The sequence below is a fragment of the Hemicordylus capensis genome, chromosome 11 (assembly GCF_027244095.1).
Source record: "Hemicordylus capensis ecotype Gifberg chromosome 11, rHemCap1.1.pri, whole genome shotgun sequence".
Taxonomy (NCBI): domain Eukaryota; kingdom Metazoa; phylum Chordata; class Lepidosauria; order Squamata; family Cordylidae; genus Hemicordylus; species Hemicordylus capensis.
In genome coordinates, this window is record NC_069667.1 from 19,423,309 (window position 1) to 19,444,837 (window position 21,529).

The window sequence follows — 21,529 nt, forward strand, 5'->3', positions numbered from 1 at the left end:
AGGTTTATACAATTATTCATAGTATGAAGAAAGCAAATAGGGAGGAGTTATTTTATTTCTCTCACACAACAGAACTTGGGGTCACTCCATGAAATGAAATAAATAAGTTCTTCATCCTATGACACATAATTAGCTTACAGAACTCACTGCCACAAGATATGGTGTTGATCACTAGCCTAGATGGTTTTAGAAGGAGATGGGACAAATCCATGGAAGAGGTCAGCCAATGGCTTGAGGGAACCCCCAGGTTCAGAGGCAGTTTATTACTGAATACTAGTTACTCGAGGTGCAACATCGCAAGGGAGCTATTGCTATGCTTTGCTCGGCAGCTTCCTGGAGACATCTAGCTGACCACTGTCAGAAGCAGAATATCTGGGCCCTTTGGTCTGATCTTGAAGGGTTCTCCTTTCTGTAACGCAGGGAGCTCTTCCACACAGCGGGAGTGTTTAAAAGCATACCCCCACCTGCAGTCCGAAGAGGTCCCAATCCCATGCGCCATCCCCTGAGTCCATAGCCTCCTCCTCGCGTGCAGAAACGGCCCTCTGCAATCCTGCCCTCTTTATTCCTGAAAACTGAGTCAGCCGCATCCGAGCAGCTTGGCTCTGAGGAGAAGCGCTTGCACCGTTCCACCGGAGGCCTCTTTCTCGGCTGCAAGTTGCAGATGTGAGAAATATCTAGAAAATCTGACTGTCAAAACGCAAGCTCCGGCAGCCCACGCATTCATCACACTCCGCAGCCTTAATCCGCCCAGTTCCTGATTACGGATCAGCGGCTCCACGCCGCCCCTGCTGCCCGCATTCAAGCTTGAAGGCGCCTCACCAAAGCCCCGCTCAGTAATTGCTCTGCATTGGGGCATGGACCCAGCCAGGCTGATGGGAAGAATGGAATGAGAAATAAAGTCCCAATTAGCAAGCCTGGCGAAGGCAGAAGATCATTTCCCTGGGACTCTGAGCGCCAGATGAAGCTCGTGATTATTTCTTTATCAGGCGCCTTTCCTTCAAAGGTTCAGGGCGACTTACAAGGCAATCGCATTATACGTATATGAAGATGAATATAAAGATAAATAACCAGACCCAATGTCTTCCCTTAAGACGTAAGAACAACCATAATGGATCGGTTTAAGACACCAACAGTCTGCAGTGTTAGAACAACAATGGTGTGGGAGGGATAGATCTGCTCATCTCTAAAATCCTCTCTCTCTTTTTAAAATACAGTCATCCTTCATCAACCACAAGAGTTCTGTTCTGGGAAAACCTCCCTGTTGGTGAATTCGCGGGTGGCGAGCAATAGAAAAGCATTGCATACAGGGGGTTAGGGAAATCGCGGCTGTGAAAAGACAGAAAAATACAGGAAAAAATGACCAAATATGGCCCCAAATCACCCAGAATCCCTTTAGATCACTTGGTCAGCAAGAGGAGTGAGGGGTGACCCCCCGGAAATCACCCAACCCCCTCCAAATCCCCCCAAATCACAACCCCCCCCCAAATTACAAAACAAACTCTCGCCAAACTGTAGATACCCGGGTCGTGGTTGGTGAGACCAGTCACAATTTCCCAGTTCCAGATATTCAAAACTGCGGTTGGCAAGGGATGACTGCAGAACAATTTTATGTAGGAAGCTGCCTTGTACTGAGTCTGACCCTTGGTCCATCTAGCTCAGTATTGTCTACACTGACTGGCAGCAGCTTCTCTAAGGTTTCAGTCCTACCTGGAGATGCTGCCAGAGAGGGAACCTGGGACGTTCGGCATGCAAAGCAGATGCTCTGCCCGTGAGTTATGTATGGCCCCATCCCCTAAAGGGAATATCTTACAGCACTCAGGCATAATCACCCATCTAAATGCAAACCAAGGCAGACCGCGCTTAGCAACGGGGACCATTCATGCTCGTACACTTGAGCAAAACATTAACAAAGAAAAAGGGAACGTCTCTGCTGGTGTCTGCCTTGTGCTTCTTTTTCGATTGCGAGCCCTCTGGGGACAGGAGCTGCTTCTTTTTCCCTGTGACCTGCATGCAAAACAAGTACTGAGCGATGGCCCCATCTCTGATCATTTGAACGCAGCCCTCACAAGCCGGCCAGCAGAACTGCACAAAGTCTAGGTCAAATGGCAACCCATTTATACTCCTATTTTACAGATGAAATGAGGCCGAGAAATGAGCATTTAGCACAAGATCAGCCACGGCAGAGCATTATTATTATTTTTTAATTGGAAGTTGTACTTGCTATTGATAAATGAGTCAGGAACCCTACTGCAAACCACCCAGAGATCCAGCAGTAGATCTTAACTGGCCTTCTGCCCTGCCTTGAGATAAAGCATTACCACAATGATATCTCCGCCAATTGTTTCTCCATAATATAAAGAATTTCCCTGTATGTTCCACCTCTCAATACACAGCTCATTATTTTCTCCACGACCACAACCCTGGCATTCAATTCTTCACACTTGGTCCCTGTCGGTCGTGCTATACAAACTCCCTCCCCCAGGAAATCAGGTTGGCTACCTTGCACAAGCTTTTTATATGGAGTTTCTGGACCTGGGAGGCGTTTTAATTCTGCTCTTCTAATCTCTGTGTCTGTTGAACCTGCTGGCTTTACTGAGTTCCTAATCTGCTGGTATTTATTAATCGTCGCATTGTAGAGATGTTTTGTGCCTTGTTATTGTTTTACCTATGATTATACCGTTGGCTGCTGTGATCGTTTTAAATTGAAAATGGGATGCAAATAAATTAAACAAACACAAAAATGTCCAACTATGTTCTATGCAGGATTTTTGCTGCAGCATTACTATAACACTGGAAGTTGCTTTATACTGAGTTGGACCACTAATCCTTCTAGCTCTGTACTGTCTACACAGACTGGCAGCCGGTCTCCAAGGTTTAGGCAGGATGTTGCCAGGAATTGTACTTGACGACGACGACAAAGAATATTTATATGCCACTTTTCAACACAAGTTCCCAAATAAGTTTACATAGAGAAATAAAAATAAAGAAGGTAGATCCCTGCCCCCAAAGGGCTCAGAATCGAAAAAGAAAAATAAGACAGACACCAGCAACAGCCACTGGAGGGATGCTGTGCTGGGGACGGAGAGGGCCAGTTGCTCTCCCCCTGCTCAATAAAGAGAAGCACCACGTTTAAAAGGTGCCTTTTTGTTCAGTTAACAGGGTTCTTCTGCATGCAAAGCAGATACTGGACCACTGAGCCACATCCCCTCAAAATGGAGATAAAAAGGTAAAGTGTGCCATCGAGTCAATTTTGACTCCTGCAGCCCACAGAGCCCTGTGGTTTTCTTTGATGGAATACAAGAGGGGTTGACCATTGCCTCCTGCTGCACAGTGTGAGATGATGCCTTTCAGCACATTCCTATATTGCTGCTGCCCGATATAGTCCCAGCGGGGATTCAAACCGGCAACCTTCTGCTTGTTAGTCAAGCATTTCCCCACTGTGCCATTTAAGGAGAACCAGAGTATTAATAAGGACAAAGAAAGCTGCCTTCTACCGAGTCAGACCCTTGGTCCATCTAGCTCAATATTGTCTACACTGGCTGGCAGCGTCTTGCCAAGATTTCAGGCAGGCGTCTCTCCCAGCCCTATCTGGGACTGCTGCCAGAGAGTGAACCATGTAGTCTCCCACCCAGATGCAAACCAAGGTGGACCCTGCTTAGCAAAGGGGAGAACTCATGCTCTCTATCACAAGACCAGCTCTCCTTCCCAATGACCTCCTGGTCCATGTTCCACTACCCCTTCTGGCATGTAACTCAGGACTAAAGTTGGGATATAGATAACATAGGCAGCTGCCATATGCTGAGTTAGACTGTTGGTCCATCTAGCTCAGTATTGTCTACACTGACTGGCAGCGGCTCTCCAAGGTTCCAGAGTGAAGTCTTTCCCAGGCCTAACTGGAGATGCTGCCAAGTACTGAACCTGGGATGTTCATCATACAAAACAGAAGCTCTTCCACTCAGCTATGGCCGCAGCAACGTTATTGTGCAGTGGCTTGTTCAAAAGGATGAAGCTGCATAACATTCAGGACCAGTTATGGCCTAGTGTGGAGAAACGCTTGACAGGGGGGGAAACCCTAGCAGAATCCAGAACTTCCTCACCATGGGGCATTCCCACCACAAGGCAGAAAGGCAAACCAATCTCTTCACAACCTTTCCAACAACACTTGTTGAACGCATGAAGTCAGAGGTTCTCAAACTCTGGTCCCCAGATGGCATTGCAGGAGCAAATGATGGGAATTGTAGTCCAGCGATATCTAGGGACTTTTAAAGAAAAGTCTTGCCGGAGTACTGTGCCCGTGACTAAGAACATAGCAAAAGATGTCCAGCTAACACAAGAGCTGAATCCAAAAGTTCTTAACAGGTAGACACTTCCACCAGATGTGAATGTAAGTACCGCCAGGGCCTTTCCAACATCTCTAAATGCATCTCCGCAACTGGCAAGTGACAACATCAGCCCAATCCTGTTAATGGCCAGCCTGCCTTCCCCTGAACTAATCTGAATCTTTATGGTAAACGTATCTATTCTAGAGAAACGTATTTGTTCTAGCCTGACGCGGACTGAAGAAAAAGCCACAGAAAGCATGTCAGTGTTGAAAAACAGAAGTCCACAAAGGATCCAAGCTGCCACAACATTTTACTAGACCATTCGGCAACATTTGTCATATTGGCTGCTTAAAAGACACCACTTCTTTTCAGTTTATTAACAGTTTCTGCCAGGTTTCATGCTGGCCACTTTTAATACATGGGCCAGCTGGGGTGCTCAGTACCATCTGGGGAGACAAATGCTCCTTGTGATTTTCGAGGACTACGCTCCTAAGAGATAGTAAATAGGTGATAGAATTATAATGCTGTCTGTATCGTCTCATGCTTTCATTCTCCTGTCCATTGGGACTGGAGCGGCCCAATTTGCAAGGGTGTTTTAAAAGCTTTTAAAAGTTTTTAAAAAACACAAAAAATGACTATAAAAGTTTATTGATGCTGTCAGAGGAAGGGAAATGAAAATTGGCAGGATTGTCCTCCAAATATCACTCCATGGATTACTCCATGGAGTGCAACCATTTGTTCATTGGTTGACAATAGTGTTCCCTCTAACAGGGAATCCCAATTCTGGGAGTTGTTGACTACAACTCCCAGAATTCACAGCCAAAGGCCACTGCAGCTGGGAATGCTGGGGATGGTAGTGAACAACATCTGGGTGTTATTTATTTCTTGTTAAATTTATATACCGCCTTTCATTAAAACAATCCCAAGGCGGTTTACAGCAGAATTTAAAAACAAGATTGTAAAAATGACACAATTAAAACATTAAGCTAAAAATATAAAACAAATCTGATTAAAAAATTTAAAATTCACTGTGTTGAACAGTGGTTGACAATGAACCAATGTTCATTGACCCTCTGTGCAACCATGACTGCAATTTTACCCTAATAGTTTGGAGGGGGCGGCGGTTTGGGAAGCAGATTGCCTAGGGAGCAAGAGGCTGTTAGTTTGAATCCCCGTCGGTGTGCTTCCCAGACTGTGCCTAGTAAATATATATTTGTAGTCACCTATATCGAGCAGCAGCAATATAGGAAGTTGCTGGAGGCAGATGCTCACTTTAGTGACAATGGCAAAGGCGTCATCTCATACTGTGGGGGAGGAGGCAATGGTCAACCACTCCTGTATTCTACCAAGAAAACCACATGGCTCTGTGGTTGCCAGGAGTCGACACCAATTTGACAGCACAGCCTTTCCTCCTTTTGGGATAAAGAAGGGGTGATCACACAGAGAAAGCTGTAAGTGAAACAATGCAATCACCCCTTTTCCATCTCTGGGGAGGGGTGGGTAGATGTTGCCAAAAATCACACTGAGCATTCGTCCCCTGAGATTGCACTGATGGTCAGCATTTGTGGGCCTGGCGAATAGACTATTAGGCTTCCTACCAGCAACCAGGTGAGTAGGGTTACGTTAGTCTCCCGGTAAGGGCGTTCGCTGTAATTCAGCACAGTCGTTTGCATTCATCCTAAGATCATTCAACAATAAACTGTCTCCTTTGCAACTGTGCCAAAGAAAGAGGGATTTGGAGGGGAGGGGGACAGGTTTCTGAACTGCACACGACAGAGAGAGAAAGGAAGCAAGTACTCACCGATGTGTATAAGTATCCTTCACTGTTCATTGCTAAGTATAATTTTGTCTGAACCCCTTGAATTGCCACCACTCGTAGACCCACGGGTATGAGGTTAAACAAAGCTGGGAAGGAAAGGAAGGGACACAGTTACCCTCTTTGGATTTTGACAATGGTTTCAGATTTCCCTGCAAGGACCATTCTGTGATTTTTTTAAAGTCAGGTTTATGAATCTTGAGCTGAGCACTCCCCGACTCTGCCATTTCATCTGCAATGTTTACACAGGGCTTTTAAGAGAGCGCCAAATGTTTTACTGCCCTGGGGTCCAAGGACAAAGGGTGGCAGAGAAATGTATATAAATAAAATGAAATAAGCTCATCAGCTCTGAGAAAATAAAAGATAAAGCTGGCCAGCAGTGTACCCTCCAAGGCATGCACAGATGCACGCGCTCACAAGTATTTTGATGTCCACTCAGTTAATTTTGGATCCTGCTCAGGCTGAATCAAGAAGGCCCCACTTCGAATGCACGTGCACACACACTGCCTTGATACTGTCACCCAGAACAAAACCCATTCTGTGCCCAGGTGAAAAAAAAAAAATAGAGGGAACACTGCTGGCCATAAAAGGCAATCGCCCTGTCTGCTGTTGCCCACTAGCAACTGGTGTTTAGTGGTATACTGCCTCTGAATGTGGAGGTTCTATTTAGTGTTCATGGCTAAGGATATTGGAAGAGGTCCGCTAAACCTGTCCGAGGGTCCCTTCAGTCCAGCATCCCACTTCCCACAGTGGCCAGCCAGACGCCGCCGAGAAGCCCACAAGCCACAGGGCTTCCTCTCTGCTTGGCCTCCCAGCAACTGGTATGGTGAAGCAGACTGCCTCTAAATATGGAGTTTCAATACAGCCATCAAACTTAACAGCCCTTGGCAGACTTACAGTATCCACAAACATTGAGGACAGTCATTCCTCTCCCCATCAGTTCCTTTCCCTTATTTTATTTTCACGTGGTCCAAAAGATATTCACATCCACCCTGCAGTACCAACACACACATTTATCGACACACGGTTAGCCCAGCATGGTTTTACATGCATCAATTATGTTAATGCAAACTGTGGACAGCTTGAGGCCAGCTAAAGGTCCTTTCCAGGTGAGTTAAGGATCCTTTCCAAATGGGCTCCACATCTTTAAAATTTAGTTCCATCATGGAAGAAACACAGGATCTCTTTGCCATTAAATAAATATGGGGAATACGTGCGGACTGGGAAATAAAGTCAAGGAACCGAACATGGGATATTGTGTATCCAGGGTTTCCTCCACAGGGGAACAGATATCATTTACCAATTCCAACTAGACCTTTCACCACCATTCTTTAGAAAAAGAGTCCACCGAGGGACTGCAGACAGAAACAGGCTTGGTTGCCAGTGGCTATGGGACAGAGTTGATGGGCTGCAATCACTGTTTGCAGGGGTGACGGCAGGGGGCAGGAAAATCTGCTCCCTCTCCCCACAAGAACGGAGGTCATCAAAGCATTCCAATAACATGCCCAAATATACATTTTTTTACTGTATCCCGAACCCTTTTCACTTCTATGGGAAAGAGTCAAGTATTACATTTGGCGATACAATTGTGATGAGGGCAAAATCTGGCCCAAGGAGGGAAGAATCCAGTGAGAAGGAAGGACCCCTGTGTCCTGGGGATCTCTCTTTGGCCTTCCCTCCATCCTACCAGTATACCGACGGCTGTTTGGCTACTTTTTAATAAAGGAGAGGGGAAGCTGATGAAGAATTCCAACATGAGAGATGGTCTCAATACCTCCTCCAAGTGGTATCATAATTTTAGAGCCTGGGAGGGGGGGAGGACGGTTCTATTTTCAGCCATTGATTATGTGTTTATAATGGAAACTTGCCTTCTCAAAGCAGAATCTGATTATTTAGGTTTGCCCTGAAAAGCACCCTCAAAATTAATATTGGGAATGCGTCTTGTGACCCATATTGAAGCTAGTCTCTGGAAGATTTTAGCTCCATGTCCCCATATTTAACCCAGGGGTTTTCAACCAGGGGCCCTGGAACCACTGAGGGTGCTCTGACGTCTCACAGACCCTCCTACCTTCCTGACTTACATGCGGCACCATTGACTCCCTCTCCAGGAAGGAAGGGTGAGGAGTGTCAGGCAGCATCCCTCAGGGATTCTGCCTGACACTCCTCCCCTCCACAGGACTGGCTGGCTATGTGCTCAGGCTCAGCCCACTTGTCCCTCAGTCTGACTAACAGGCCCAGCAGCGAGGGAAATGCTGGCTGACGCTCAGTGTCGGCACTGCCCTTGTTGCCAAGCTCATCAGACAGGATGAGGGAGGGCTGGGCTGAACCTGGGCACCTAGTCAACCAGTCACATGGAGATAAGGAGTGGGGGATCGGGTCCGAGGTCTGCTGGGAAGCCCAGTTCGGGAGGGTCCAGAGGATGGGAGATGGGGGGAAGGAAGCCACAGCATAGATTGTCGGTGTGTGTGGTGTCAGTCCCGAGCAGATGCACTTAGCTTGCTTTTTATTTTCCACCAACTTTGGACTTCTGGGGGGGTCACAATTCTTGGCTGCTTGTACGGGGCACTTGAGCTGAAGCTTTGCTCACTCTGGTTTTAAAAAGCTGCAAACCCCAGCTTTACCCTAAAGGGCTAGTTCACACAACCAAGTCCACTCCTTGATAACCCTTTAAGTGTGTGGCGGCAGGAAACGGAGAGAGAAGACTTCGAGGGATCTGCACATTTCAGCGGCAGGGGTTTTCCCGTGACCACTCCTTCACACAGGAGGCCAACAAGGGCACAACCCAGCTCATAATTAACATATGGAACTCTCTGCCACAAGTGATGGCCACTGTCTTGGATGGCTTGAAAGGGGGCCTAGACACATCCATGCAGGGCAGGTCTATCACTGGCTACTAGCCTGTGGGTTATAGGCCACCTCCGGCCTCAGAGGCAGGATGCCCCTCAATACCAGTTGCAGGGGAGCCACAGCAGGAGAGAGGGCATGCCCACGCCTCTTGCCTGTGGGCTTCTCAGGGGCATCCGGTGGGCTCCTGTGTGAAACAGGATGCTGGGCTAGATGGGCCTCCTTGGGCCTGATCCAGCAGGGCTGTTCTTATGTAAGGAGACAAAGAGAGAGGGAGATCTCCCGGATCTCTCTGAGTGGGATCGCACCAGCTGGCCTGGCTCCTGACCTCAGCACAATCTCTGCAGACCAGGGCAAAGGAGTGACCTCCTTTCAAGCAAGCCGGAACAGCCATATGCATGTCAAATTTCCCTTCACCCACATGCACAGAGGCTGGGAGCAGAGCCTGATTACATATGCCCACCCCGCCTCCATGTGCTGGGTATGCATGTGAGTATAGGGCTAGAGCGTAGCTCAGGAGTTCCCAACCTTGAGCCTGCAGATGGTGCTGGGTTACAACTCCTATCCTCCCCAGCCACAATGGTATGTGGCCACTGTGGCTGGGGAATGATAGGTTTTGTAGCCCAACAACATCTGGAGAACCAAGGCTAGGAACATAGGAAGCTGCCATATCCTGAGTCCGACAATTGGTCGGTCTAGCTCAGTACTGTCTACACAGACTGGCAGCGGCTTCTCCAAGGTTGCAGGCAGGAGTCTCTCTCAGCCCCATCTTGGAGATGCTGCCAGGGAGGGAACTTGGAACCTTCTGCAGGCAAGCATGTAGACTCTTTTCCCAGAGCGGCCCCATCCCTTAAGGGGAATATCTGACAGTGCTGACCCATGTAATCTCCCATCCAAATGCAAACCAGGTGGACCCTGCTTAGCAAAGCAGACAATTCACTACCACAAGACCAGCTGCCTTGGTTAGGATTTCGGATTCTAATTCAGATTCAGATTCTACTGCTATATTCATTACCACCAGGACATGTGAACTTAGCAGTATCGTGACGTCCCAGAATCCAGAGCTGTGCAAGGGTGACTTAGGCATTCTCCTTGTCCTTTAAGCCACAAAGGACTAACAGAGATGCAGATGGAGAAGCTGCCTTGCAGCAAAGTTTATGGGCTAGCTAGTTCTGTGGGCACATCCGCCAGGATCATGCTTTGCCCATACGGATGATTTGGCTTGCCGAATTCAAAGCAAAGAAACCACATTTCCAAATGAAGCAGAGTAGGCAACCTTGGGCTCTCCCACGGTTGCTGAACCACAGCTCCCACCATCCCCTGCCACTGTGGCTGGGGATGATGGGAGTTGTAGTTCAGCAGCAACTGGAGAGTCAAGGCTGCCTCCCCTTGAAACAAAGAATGATGCCCCTGTGGTTTGTCAGCAGAGGCTGGGGGTTAACATGCTCATCTGACAATGTGGAGTGAGTCCTTCCTCCTCTTTTGCGATTAAACGTGTTTCTGATGGATCTGGAATGGGGCAGACATTGTTTTATTTCAGGCCAAATGTGGGGGTGAGGAACTCCTCCGGGCTGGGGAATAAAAATCAAATGAAATCCAAAGCACAGAGATGAACCTCTCCAGATCTCCATGGAGATAACATTTGGACAGGTTTCCCAGAAGGCACAACTCCCTCTTCTAGTTGATCCAGTTTTCAAAGTGTTTTCCAACTGCAGGTGAAATAGCAAACACCAACACGGGGCTAATGTTGCTTTCGCTCCATCCTGCCTAGCAAGAGACATCTGCCAATTTCAAAGGGCCACTCACATGGACAAACAGACAAGGCCTCTCACTGGCACAGCCGATACTCACTATATGTACTTTCCTCCTCTTTCGTTCCATCAATAGTCCCGTCTGCCTGCAGCTGCAAGTGGTATCCTTGCCGGCTGTAGAGTTTCGTTACAATACCTTTAAGCTGGGGTTCTGCAAGAAAGCACAACAGGTGCAAAGAATAAGACAGGCTTCACAAACCACAACACTGCATATGCTTCTGGCTAGATACAATGAAATTGGCTGTGCTCTTCCTAGAAAAGCCACCTGCATGAGGTGCTTCACAACCAGGTGTGTCTGAAGATCAAATCAGCAGTCCGAACATCAGTTGCCACAGATTGTTTCACTTTGGGATAAGAAATGCAGGTGACTTGAACACACAAACACACAGCCCGTGCCAGTGAATCACAATTTCAGCTGCGTGTTATAAGGCTGAAGAAGCAAGACCTGATCTCCATTAAGATTAGAAAAATTCTGGCAAGCAGCACATCCTGCTTTTAATGAGCTGAGATTCGTCAAAAGAGAAAGACAGAGAGGGGAGAATACTTGCTAAAATAACAAGACTGGAAAGAGGGGGAAAACAAATGTGTGTACCGATCAGGAACCTAGTTGACAGATACAACGCAGTCACAGTGAGCCATTCAGCATCCAGAAACAGAAACAAGATGACTTTTGGGGCAATGGAGAATTAACATCACCGCCACATCAGATGCCCATATTCAATTTCACATCAGATGCCCATATTCAATTTCACATCAGATGCCCATATTCAATTTCTAGTTTGTTTCCAGTGACTTGTGCGTATTGCACTATTCAGACATTATGTTATTCAAGTGTTCAAGTGTACAGATGGCTGTACACTCGTACATGTGTTTGTGTGAATGACTGCACCTGCATTCATTTTAAAGGCGAGCCTCAGAGCAGGGCCCTCAAATGCGGGGTATAGATAGGAAATGTATCACTGTCATTTTGCCGAACATTTCGCTTTGCTGGACTAGATAGGCCATGGGCCTGATCCAGCAGGGCTGTTCTTATGTAATGTCTGAATCACTGTCTGTGGGTAGATCTGTACATGCATACACTGTAGTATGTGCATTGAACATGTCAACAAGGCTAGTCAACATCTGAATATTTGGATATTCAAAATACCAATTGATTGGTGCGAATGACTGTCCCTGTGTCCCTTTTCACCTCTGGAAAGTGAACCTGAGAACAGGCCCCTCAAATGCAGGATACAGATAAGAAGTGTACTGCTGTTCATAACATGTGAGTCACATTACATAACATGTTCAACATAACATGAGAATCACTTTACCTGTGTACACATCTATACCTGTGTACACAGAGTGTTCAAGTGTTGATCATTTGTACAGTTGGGTACAGAGTCTACAGAGTGTTAAGATATAGCCTGGAGCGACTTGGGTTCAGCTGCTCAGCCGCAAAACCTACTGGCTGACCTTGGAACAGCCATCGAGGCTCTTCACATGATCAAAGTGAAGTGCCTAGAGGTGGTTTGCAGGGAGAGTGGACTTAGCCCGCTCTCCCTCCTCACAAGCAGGGAGCCGTCCCTGGGCAGCCAGATCAGCTGCCCACACGTCTACCGGCTCCATCTGGTAGGGACGGCAGGGATCGAGGGCCACCTGGCCCCTGGAAATCCCAGGATGACCCACGCATTCTGGGGAGACCCCAAGGTTGGGAGGCTTGTTGGAGCCTTCCAGTCGGGGGTATCCTCGTGAGTTGCCGTGGCGCGGAGCTGCACCGACCCCCAATGGCCAAAATGGGGTTAGCGGAGGGCTCTCTCCGCTAACTGCATTTAAGGGGGGAAATTAAGCGGGCTAACCAGCGGGGGCCGCTTTCAAGCGGTCATGTGGATAGCCTCTTCATCTCTCAGCCTAACCTACCTCACCGAGCTATTGTAAGGAGTGCAGACCCGGAGCTCTTTAGAGGAAGGGCAGATTGAAACTGTCCTTGATACACGTGGTTGTCAACATTTACTTGTGTGCATCCAAAAACTGGGAGAAAAACATGTCTGTTTTGGGACATTCACCAAATTCATCTGGGATTGTTAGCATTCCCATACAAAGACCAATATGGTTCAAATTTGGGGGGTTTGTTGTAACACATATACAATCTCCAGGAGCAGGCATCCTGGTGGTCCCCTTTGGTTTTCAAGGAGAGGATGAGGCTATAGCTCAGTGGCAGAATATCTGCTTTGCATGCAGAAGGTCCCCGGTTCAATCCCTGGCAGCATCTCCAGTAAGGGCTAGGAAAGACTCCTGCCTAAAACCTTGGAGAGCTGTTGCCAGTCAGTGTAGACAACCCTGAACTAGATGGACCAGGGTCTGACTCAGTATAAAGCACCTTACAAATCCAATGGGGCACACAAACCCAAAACTCTTTAGCACCCCTTCCCACCTTCTCAGCTGCTGGAGAAACATGCTCTTTGCTGGAACTGGGGCCACAGCAAATGAAAAATCTTGCCTCTCCCTGAGCTGGCTGTGCATCTATGCACACACACACACACACACACACACACACACACACACCCTACACCTTTGAAGAAAAAAAAAAAGAATGATCTGGCCAAGACCACATTCTTGCCATCTCAATGGTTCGGAAGCAAGCCATTTGGGCTTCAAGGAGACAATAATCAAGCTAGTGAAAGAAGACAAGGAAACGCAGCCTTGTGAATGGCGCTGAAGATCCTTTCCTTCCAACACATGTCAACAAACACCCAGCTTTGCACAGGGAATCATCCCACTGCAAAGGGCTTAGTTCGTCCGCGATCCCCAGGAGAGGCAGAGGAGTGACGGACGACCTTCAGGTACACAAAAGCAACGTTCGCCATATCATTCAAGAAGCATCTCAACATGTCTTTGCTGCCCAAAAACAAACTTTCATTATTCTCAATGAATCTGACCAACTGAGGCTGCAATTCTTATTTTGGGCTTTTTTCACCCAAGACATGGTGGTGGTGGTTTTTTCAATAGGTGGGCACCTACAAATGTGTCAGATGACTAAGTCAAAACAGGCTGTCTGCGGCAACCTGGGCTTGTTGTGATGCAACATGTGAAATAGCCCAGACTTGCCGTTTTATCAACACAACCACAACTTAGCGTTCCAATTCCCAATAGTCAGCCAAAAGGAAACTTGATTGCCCCTTCCTGTTACATCCTGCCAGTGTGGGTTACTTCTGAGTAACTGGGTTACTCACATGTCACTTGTTTAGATGCACGCATGCGGGGTGTTCACATATATACCTACAAATCTAAGTGTGTGAACGTGACAGACCTGTTTTGCACCTACCAACCAAGTGAGTTTATCAGAGACTGCCATGGCTTCCAGTTGAGCAAGCACAGGTAAGCCTGGCTCCGTGGCCACATGATAGGCTCACCCGCACCGCTGGTAGGAGGAGCCTCTGGCCAGGGTAGGAGCTCCACACATGCTCCCGATCGGCGGTCGTGTGCACCCAAACATCAAGGCAAGAGCCAGGGAGCATGATGGTGTGGGAGGTGAGGGTCGGGTCCAACGGCATGCACTACAAAGATTCGGTCCCCACTAGCATTTTATCAAGGATGGGTGGACAAAAACCCATCCCACCCAGCTCCTGCCTCGCACATGGTCAGGCTTCCCCCGCTTCCAACTTTGATGTTTGCTTATATATAACCTTTGATTGGGAGTGCACCCAGCTCAGTTACCCTGGCTGGGCATCCCTCCTACCCTAACGGTGGTTGTGTGGAACATAGGAAGCTGCTGCCTACTGAGTCAGACCACTGGTCCATCTATCTCAGTACTGTCGACACAGACTGGCAGCAGCAAGGTTGCAGGCAGGAGTCTCTCTCAGCCCTATCTTGGAGATGCTGCCAGGGAGGGAACTTGGGACTCCTGCATGCAGGTTCTCTTCCCTGAGTGGCCCCACCGCCTAAGGGGGATATCTTACAGTGCTCACACATGTAGTCTCCTTTGCAAAGCAGGGTCTGCTCCGCTTTGCATTTGAATGGGAGACGAATCATGCTTGCTACCCCAAGACCAGCTGAGCCTAAGGGCTGGCATGCCCCACAGCGTGACGTGGGCGGATCAGAACTGCTAGCACCACTGCAGGGCTTCAACGCCCACACCCACAGCTCGGCACAGGAGGGCTGCTCTTGTACAGCTCACCCCTGCATGATCACAGGTCGCGTGCTACTTGCTTTATTAGTCAGACTTTTTGTTTACGTTTTTAGAGTTTTCATTTGTATTTTGAACTGCTTTAATTGTGTTCATGTTTTGATTGTTGTGCTTTTCAATTGCGAACCGCCCAGGGACTTGCGTATGGGGCGCTCGAAAAACATGTTAAATAATAAGAATAAATAATACGACTAACAATAATAACAATTCCCAATCCAAAAGCACAGGACCTGTGATCGCACAAGGATGAGTTGTTCTGGAACAGCCTTCTTGCCCAGCACTGGAGCGGCCTCACTGGGCCATGCTCATTACACTTTGGGGCACATCAGCCGGCAAGTGAAGCCGTCTTTACCTTTTCAGTTAGAAAAGGGAAGAGTGGCTGATTGGAGCCTTCAGCACGGCAAACCGAGAGGGAATCTGCTCCTCCCTTTCCCCCAAATGTTCCAGAGCATTCTGATGCTCGCATGATCAGCCCCCGGCCTACTCACAGGCTTCCTTGAAACCTTGCATTTTGTCAAAATGAAGAAAAGAGCAACCTCACAGACATGCGACAGGAAAACAGCTGCTCAGAACAACCACACAGGTTGCCAAGACAATGGAACAGAGGAAGCGGACTTGTACCGTGCCAGACCACTGGTCCATCTAGCTTCACCAGGGGGGCACAACTCAAATACCCCAGTGGGCCAGGAACGACCAGGATTTGATGTGGGGGCACGGGGGGGGGGGAAGGTGAATTTTCAGTGCATTAATTACTGCAGGACGATCAATTGTAAATATAAGTATTAATTAAAGCAATCACTAGTTGCTTGTGCATCTTCTCCTCTCCCTGGGAACCCATAATATTAACCATGGAGAGCAGCCAGAAAATAAGCCAGGTCCCTGCTTGGTCAGTGTGGCAAACTGCCCCACACAATGTGGGCACACAGCCCCACACAAATGCCAAGTTCTTGGCAGATCCTGCTTTTTGCTGGCTACCTGCAGGCCTGCAGCAAAAATGTCCCCCTGTGGGCCAGATTTGGCTCCCGGGCCTTATGTTGTACAGGCCAGATCTACCCAGACTGGCAGCGGCTTCTCGAAGGTTGCAGGCAGGAGTCTCTCCCAGCCCTATCTTGGAGATGCCCACCCTATCTGGAGTCTCCCATCCAAATGCAAACCAGGGCAGAGCCTACTTAGCAAAGGGGACAACCCATGCTTGGGACCACAACACCAGGTCTCCAGGTCCATGAATGAACGAACGAATGAATAACTTCATTACGATCATCAGACATAGAAACAAACCAATAGCTCTCCAGGCCCACAGCTGGACCTAGAGAAATTGACCTTAGAGGAGTCCCTGACACAGACCAACTTTTTGTCTCCCAGCCAAGCTTACCTAACAGGGTTGTTATGATCGCAATATGGATTAAAGCTATAGGATTTAGCACTAAGCTGTCTGGTGAAGATGCAGGATGCAAACAGGATATGCAAATACACAGAGATGCAGAAGCGTGTAAGCTTTCTTTCCAGATTCCCCCCCCCCCCCCGCGCCTAACAAACCCGGAGTGGGCAGGCTGGATGTGTGGGTGTATGTATGAGAGAGACAGAGTTCATGTATATCGATGACAGGGGCAAATCAAGGGTTGTGTGGAAATAAATGGTGTCTATCAGCCCAATTCCATGAGCATGTGTGAATTCGGAGAGACTAATCAGCCACAGAGACATGTGCAAGCATCAAGAGGGGATGAATGTGAAACCAGAATGCCAGATGAATCCATAGTTAGCAAATGTCATGCCTGAGGGCGTACCGAAGATGCTCTTGGCCACTATAGCGATGGTTCGGGGTATGCTAAGAGAGACACTAATAAAATCACCGGCATGTCAGTTTCTCTCCTGTGTGCAAGGAGGAAGTAGAAATTGCCTCTGGAAGAAACTGACCATTGTCATAAGTAAGCAGAACTTGGGGAGAAATGAAATCGGCAATGGTGTAAAAATGAGTGTAAGATAAGAAGTGGAGAGAAAAGGTGTAAGACACAAAAATGAATCATTTGGCCAGCTCCAGGAGAGAGGAGGCGGCGAGCAAGACTTGGAAGCAGGTATTGGGAGGCACAGCAGCGTGAAAGAGATCAGGGATTTGGCTGCGGAAAGGAAAAGGCATCCAAGAAAAGCCAGCGTGGTGTCAGGTCAGGACTAGAGTAGTGAAGCTAGACCAGGGAAACTTGGACACCCTGTTCAGCTACGAAGCAAGTTGGATGACGCGAGATCCGTTAAGACACACACACTCTCTCTCAGTCTAGTCTACCTTCCAGGGCTCTTAAAAGATTAAAATGAGGCTGGGCTTGTTTTCCACCCAGAGTTCTTTGGAGAAAGGGGGGAAAGAAAATGAATGAAGATGTAATAGTGATAGTATGGGCTTGGGTGCAAAGAGTCAGCCATGATGTGTCTTGGCCCGACAACCGATCCCCACACAATGTTTTCCTACAAGGAAGTTCATACTCAGACACACACACAACACATGCATTTCGTCATGTGGGAATGGCCACATTTTCATTTTGAAACACAGACTGGGAAGCGAGAATGAATTGGGAAACGTCCGTCCAGGCTTCCGGACCCAGTTGCATGGGACAATGGTGTAGGAACCAGCCCCCTTTTAAAGGCAATGTTTCTCAGCCATAGGTCCCCAGACGTTGTTGGGCTACAACTTCCATGGTGGCCATGGCGGTCGGGGATGATGGGAGTTGTAGTCCAGCACCCTCTGAGGATCCAAGGCTGTGAACCTCCATCTTAAGGTCAATTCACACATTATGGATTTCCAAGGTGTGCAAAAAAGAATGTGACACCTGGATGGAAATTGTTATGGGTGACAACTGTGCATTGCACTGCATGTACGTCACTTATGGAGATCGAAACATGCAGGTTTCAGGCCCAGAAGTGCTCTTCCCTGTTGAAAACCTACAAATAAAACCCCCAATGAAACCAGACAGATGCCATTAGGATTCACATACAGGTTACAAAGGTGACAACCATCTCCGGGCCTCAGCAACTGGTGTTCAAAGCTACATAGCTTCTGTACATGGAAGCTCCATCCAGCTTTTCCAGTCTTTTTCTAGACACACAACTTAGCAAGTGGCCACCACCACCACCTCTTATGATGGCCATGCAGTGCACAACCAACCAACGTGCTTCACGCAACACCCACACAAGCCATGAGTCTTTGGATACAGACTCAAGCCGCAAGGAGCCACAGCTAACCAAGAATGGTGACAAACCTTATTTGTAAACAGTGCACACTATATTTTTAGCGTGTGCATCAGAGATGCGGTTCTCAATGGTCACACACGAAGCAACCCACAAACTGGTGTTCAGCAAGGGGCCAGAGGCAGGGATCGACTTCGCTCGCTGACCAGCCAGTATTTTTGGTTGCCCCCAATCCCTGGTTCCCTCAGATCCTTTTTCTGGCACACGGGCAGAGGGCTTAAGAGATAAGCATTGGGAGATGGTAAGAAACAGTGGGAGCCTTCTCCTGCTTGCTCAGAGAGAGGATGCTTGCTCTTTCTGACGTTCTCAGAAGCGGCAGTGGAAAGGAGACCTCTGGGGAGGAGATGGTGCAGGGTGTCCTGCTCGCCTGAGGGCTGGGGGCATTCGCCACTGGCGAGCTGGGCAGTGGATCTGTTGATGCCTGGCCAGAGCTCAGTGAGAGAGCACCTACCTTGCCTATAGAAGACCCCAGGTTCTCGAATGGAAAAGGATTTGGAGAGAAATCCAGAGGTAGACAATTCTAGGCTCGGGGGTTTCTGGCCTTGGGTCTGCAGATGTTCGCAGGCGACAACTCCCATCATTCCCACGCACAAAGGCCATTTGGCTGGGGATGGGTGGGGGGGGGAGTTGTAGCCCAGCAACATCTGGGGACCCATGATTGGCAAGCCCTGCTCTAGGGCTAGAGGGACCCATGGGCTGACTCAGGACAAGGCACTGAGGCAGACGGTGTTTGCTCCCATCTTTCCTCCACAAGGAAGTGCATGGCATCCGTTCTCCTCTGAGAATATAAGAGCCTTCGTAGCCAACCCCATGCCTCCGGGAAGCCCACAAGTAGGACACGCCGGAGGCATCTGCTCTCCTCCTGGTGGTCTCCCCAGCCTCCAATAGACTGCAGCCGCACATGGAGGCTCCATTTCTCATGCCTCAAAAGAGCCCTTCCGGATCAGACCAGAGGTCCATTCGCCCACCATGTTTCTCGTCATGGACAATCAGAAGCCTCTGGAACATCCAGAACCCAAAGGTCGCAGCCATGTCCTGGCGCATGTCTCCAGCAGCGCAGAGGTAGAATGCCTCTGTACATGGAAGTTCCATTTCTATCCCAGCTATTTTTTTTTAAACCACCCTGCTTGAGCTCTGCCTAGCACCCTGTTTCCGACCAGCTGCCTCCCAGTCCCAGAAGCCCACGAGCAGGGCGTGAGGGCGGCAGCCGCCGCCGCCGCCCTGCCCTCCCCTCCGCCTCTCCTTGCCCACCTGGTTTCCTCCGCCGCCTCTTCTTGGAGCCGAAGAGCTTGACCCGGGAGAAGACGCTGAGCTTCTTCTTGTCGGCGCAGCTGGTCTTGGCCTTGGCGGGGCTGCTGACACATTTGCAGGCGTTGGATTTCTCCCGCTCCCTCGCTTGCCTCTTCTGTCGGATCAGGGAGCTGGCGATGGCTGCTGCCATGGCCGCCACCCTGGAGGGTCACACGGCGGGGCTGCGGGGGCTGCCTGCGGGGGGAGCCCCCAGCATGCTGCTCTCGCCTCCCCTCGGAATGAGTCAGGCGCGGCAGGAGGCGGCCAGCCCACCTCCCGCCGCCCAAGGAGCCCGCTGGAGGCTCAGGGCGCACGGCCTGCTTGCCCTTGCTCCGGAGAGGGGGCTGCCGAGAGGGGCTCCCCCCGGCGACCACACCGGGCCCCGCTCGCTTCTCGGAGCCGACGGGGTGGGGGTGGGGGGCTTCTTCTCCAACTTGGCCCCGGGGCGGAAAGTTGGCGGCCGGCTCAGCGGCGCCGAAGGGGGGCGACCAACAGGTCCCTCGACGGCGTCTCCAAATGCGCGCGGGCGCCTTGGCGCAGCATTGGCGCTTCCGAGCGCCGCCGGCGCCTGCCCAGAGCTGCCCCTGCGCGCTCCTCCAGCCGCCGGGTTGCCAAGGCTCAACCTGTTCGATCGGAGGGGAGCTGCTGCCCGCCGCCGGCTCTTCCTCTGAGAGGCTGCCTCAGACTCCCGAGCTCCTCTCGCCGCCGCCGCCGCCGCTTCTGCTGCGCCCCGGCAGGCTGCGGGGAGTCCTCGGGGAGCCCCCGCTTGGCTCGCCTCCCGTCAGCGGGGGAGCTTTCGCCGCAGCATCTTCCTGCCTCCTGGAGCGAGGCGCCGCTGGCGCGCTTGAGATGCCGAGCCCGGCGCGGGGGGCTCTGCAAAGCCGGAGAGGCGGCGCAGGCAGCACTCCCTTCGACGACAGCAGCAGAGGCTGCGCTCTTGGTCTGGAGCTGCCGGCGCGGAGAGGAGAGGCGACGCGGCAGAGCCCCTGCGCGCAGCCCCCTCCTTCCCGCGTTTGAGCAAATGCAGAAATCGGACTCAGTGCGCAGGGAGCCGGGGAGGAGGGAGGGAGAAAGAAGAGCAGCAGCCGCCGCCTGGAGGCAGGCGCAGCTGTGGCCAGAGCAGGAAGCGCGCTCCCTTGGGCTCCAGAGGCGCGAGGAAGAGGACGAGGCGCCGGCAGCAGCAGCAGCAGCACCCCAAGCCCGGAGCCGCCTCCTGGGAGCAAGGCGGCAGCAGCAGACACCCAAACAAACGTGACTTGGGTTGGTAAAGACTTTGGAGGAGCCCAGGAGAGGAAGCCAGCGGGGGAGGCCCCGCGCTGATCAGAGTTTCTGGCCAACCGTCTCAGATTTCAGTTTGAATGTTGTGGTCTTCTGATCAATCCGATTTCTGCTCCAAACATGCTGATTTGGATCATGCGCCAGAATCTGCCATGGTTCTTTGGATAGATCTGTGCCATTTTCACCCCGACCCAGGAACTTCTTGTTATGGCCACATTAGCATTTGGTGAGCATTAGGCTTCTTTGCAAAATCGGCTGTGTGGGGGAACACGTGTGGAGACGGTAGCTGGCCAGGGAGGGATCCACAACAACAACAACAACAACATATATTTATATCCTGCTTTTCAACAAAAAGTTTCCAAAGCGGTTTACACAGAGAAATAATAAATAAATAAGATGGATCCCTGTCCCCAAAGGGCTCAATCTCAAAAGAAAGGTAAGATAGACACCAGCAACAGCCACCTGAGGAATGTGCTGGATGAGACCCCAGGTCCATCTCCTCTTGCTTCCCACCAGAAATGTCCAAGAAGGGACGGGGACGGGGTCGGAGTTCAGTGGTAGAGCCCAGGCTTTGTATGCAGAAGGTCCCCAGTTCAATCCCTGGCAGCATCTCCAGGTAGGGCTGGGAAAGACCCGTCCCTGGAACCTTGGAGAGCTCCTGCCAGTCAGTGTAGGCAATCCTGAGCTAGATGGACCAAGGGTCTGACTCAGTCTAGAGCAGCTTCTTATGTTCAAAGCTTCAAGCAGGCCTCCTCAAAATCTAGCAGAA

The 21,529-nt window shown here is 50.0% G+C and overlaps 1 protein-coding gene across 5 annotated transcripts in view; it reads right to left on the reverse strand.

The window, feature by feature from the left end:
* FGF13 (fibroblast growth factor 13) overlaps positions 1 to 21,529 on the reverse strand; it is a 263,484-nt gene that overhangs the window by 28,704 nt on the left and 213,251 nt on the right. For 4 of the 5 annotated variants that reach the window (XM_053274439.1, XM_053274444.1, XM_053274441.1 and 1 more), the window contains 2 exons: positions 10,834 to 10,944; positions 6,124 to 6,227 (listed from right to left, as the gene is read on the reverse strand). In XM_053274439.1, coding sequence (XP_053130414.1) covers positions 6,124 to 6,227; positions 10,834 to 10,944 — 215 coding nt within the window. Of the gene's footprint in view, positions 1 to 6,123; positions 6,228 to 10,833; positions 10,945 to 19,443; positions 20,635 to 21,529 lie in introns of those variants that run through there. The other variant, XM_053274442.1, reaches the window with a different exon arrangement.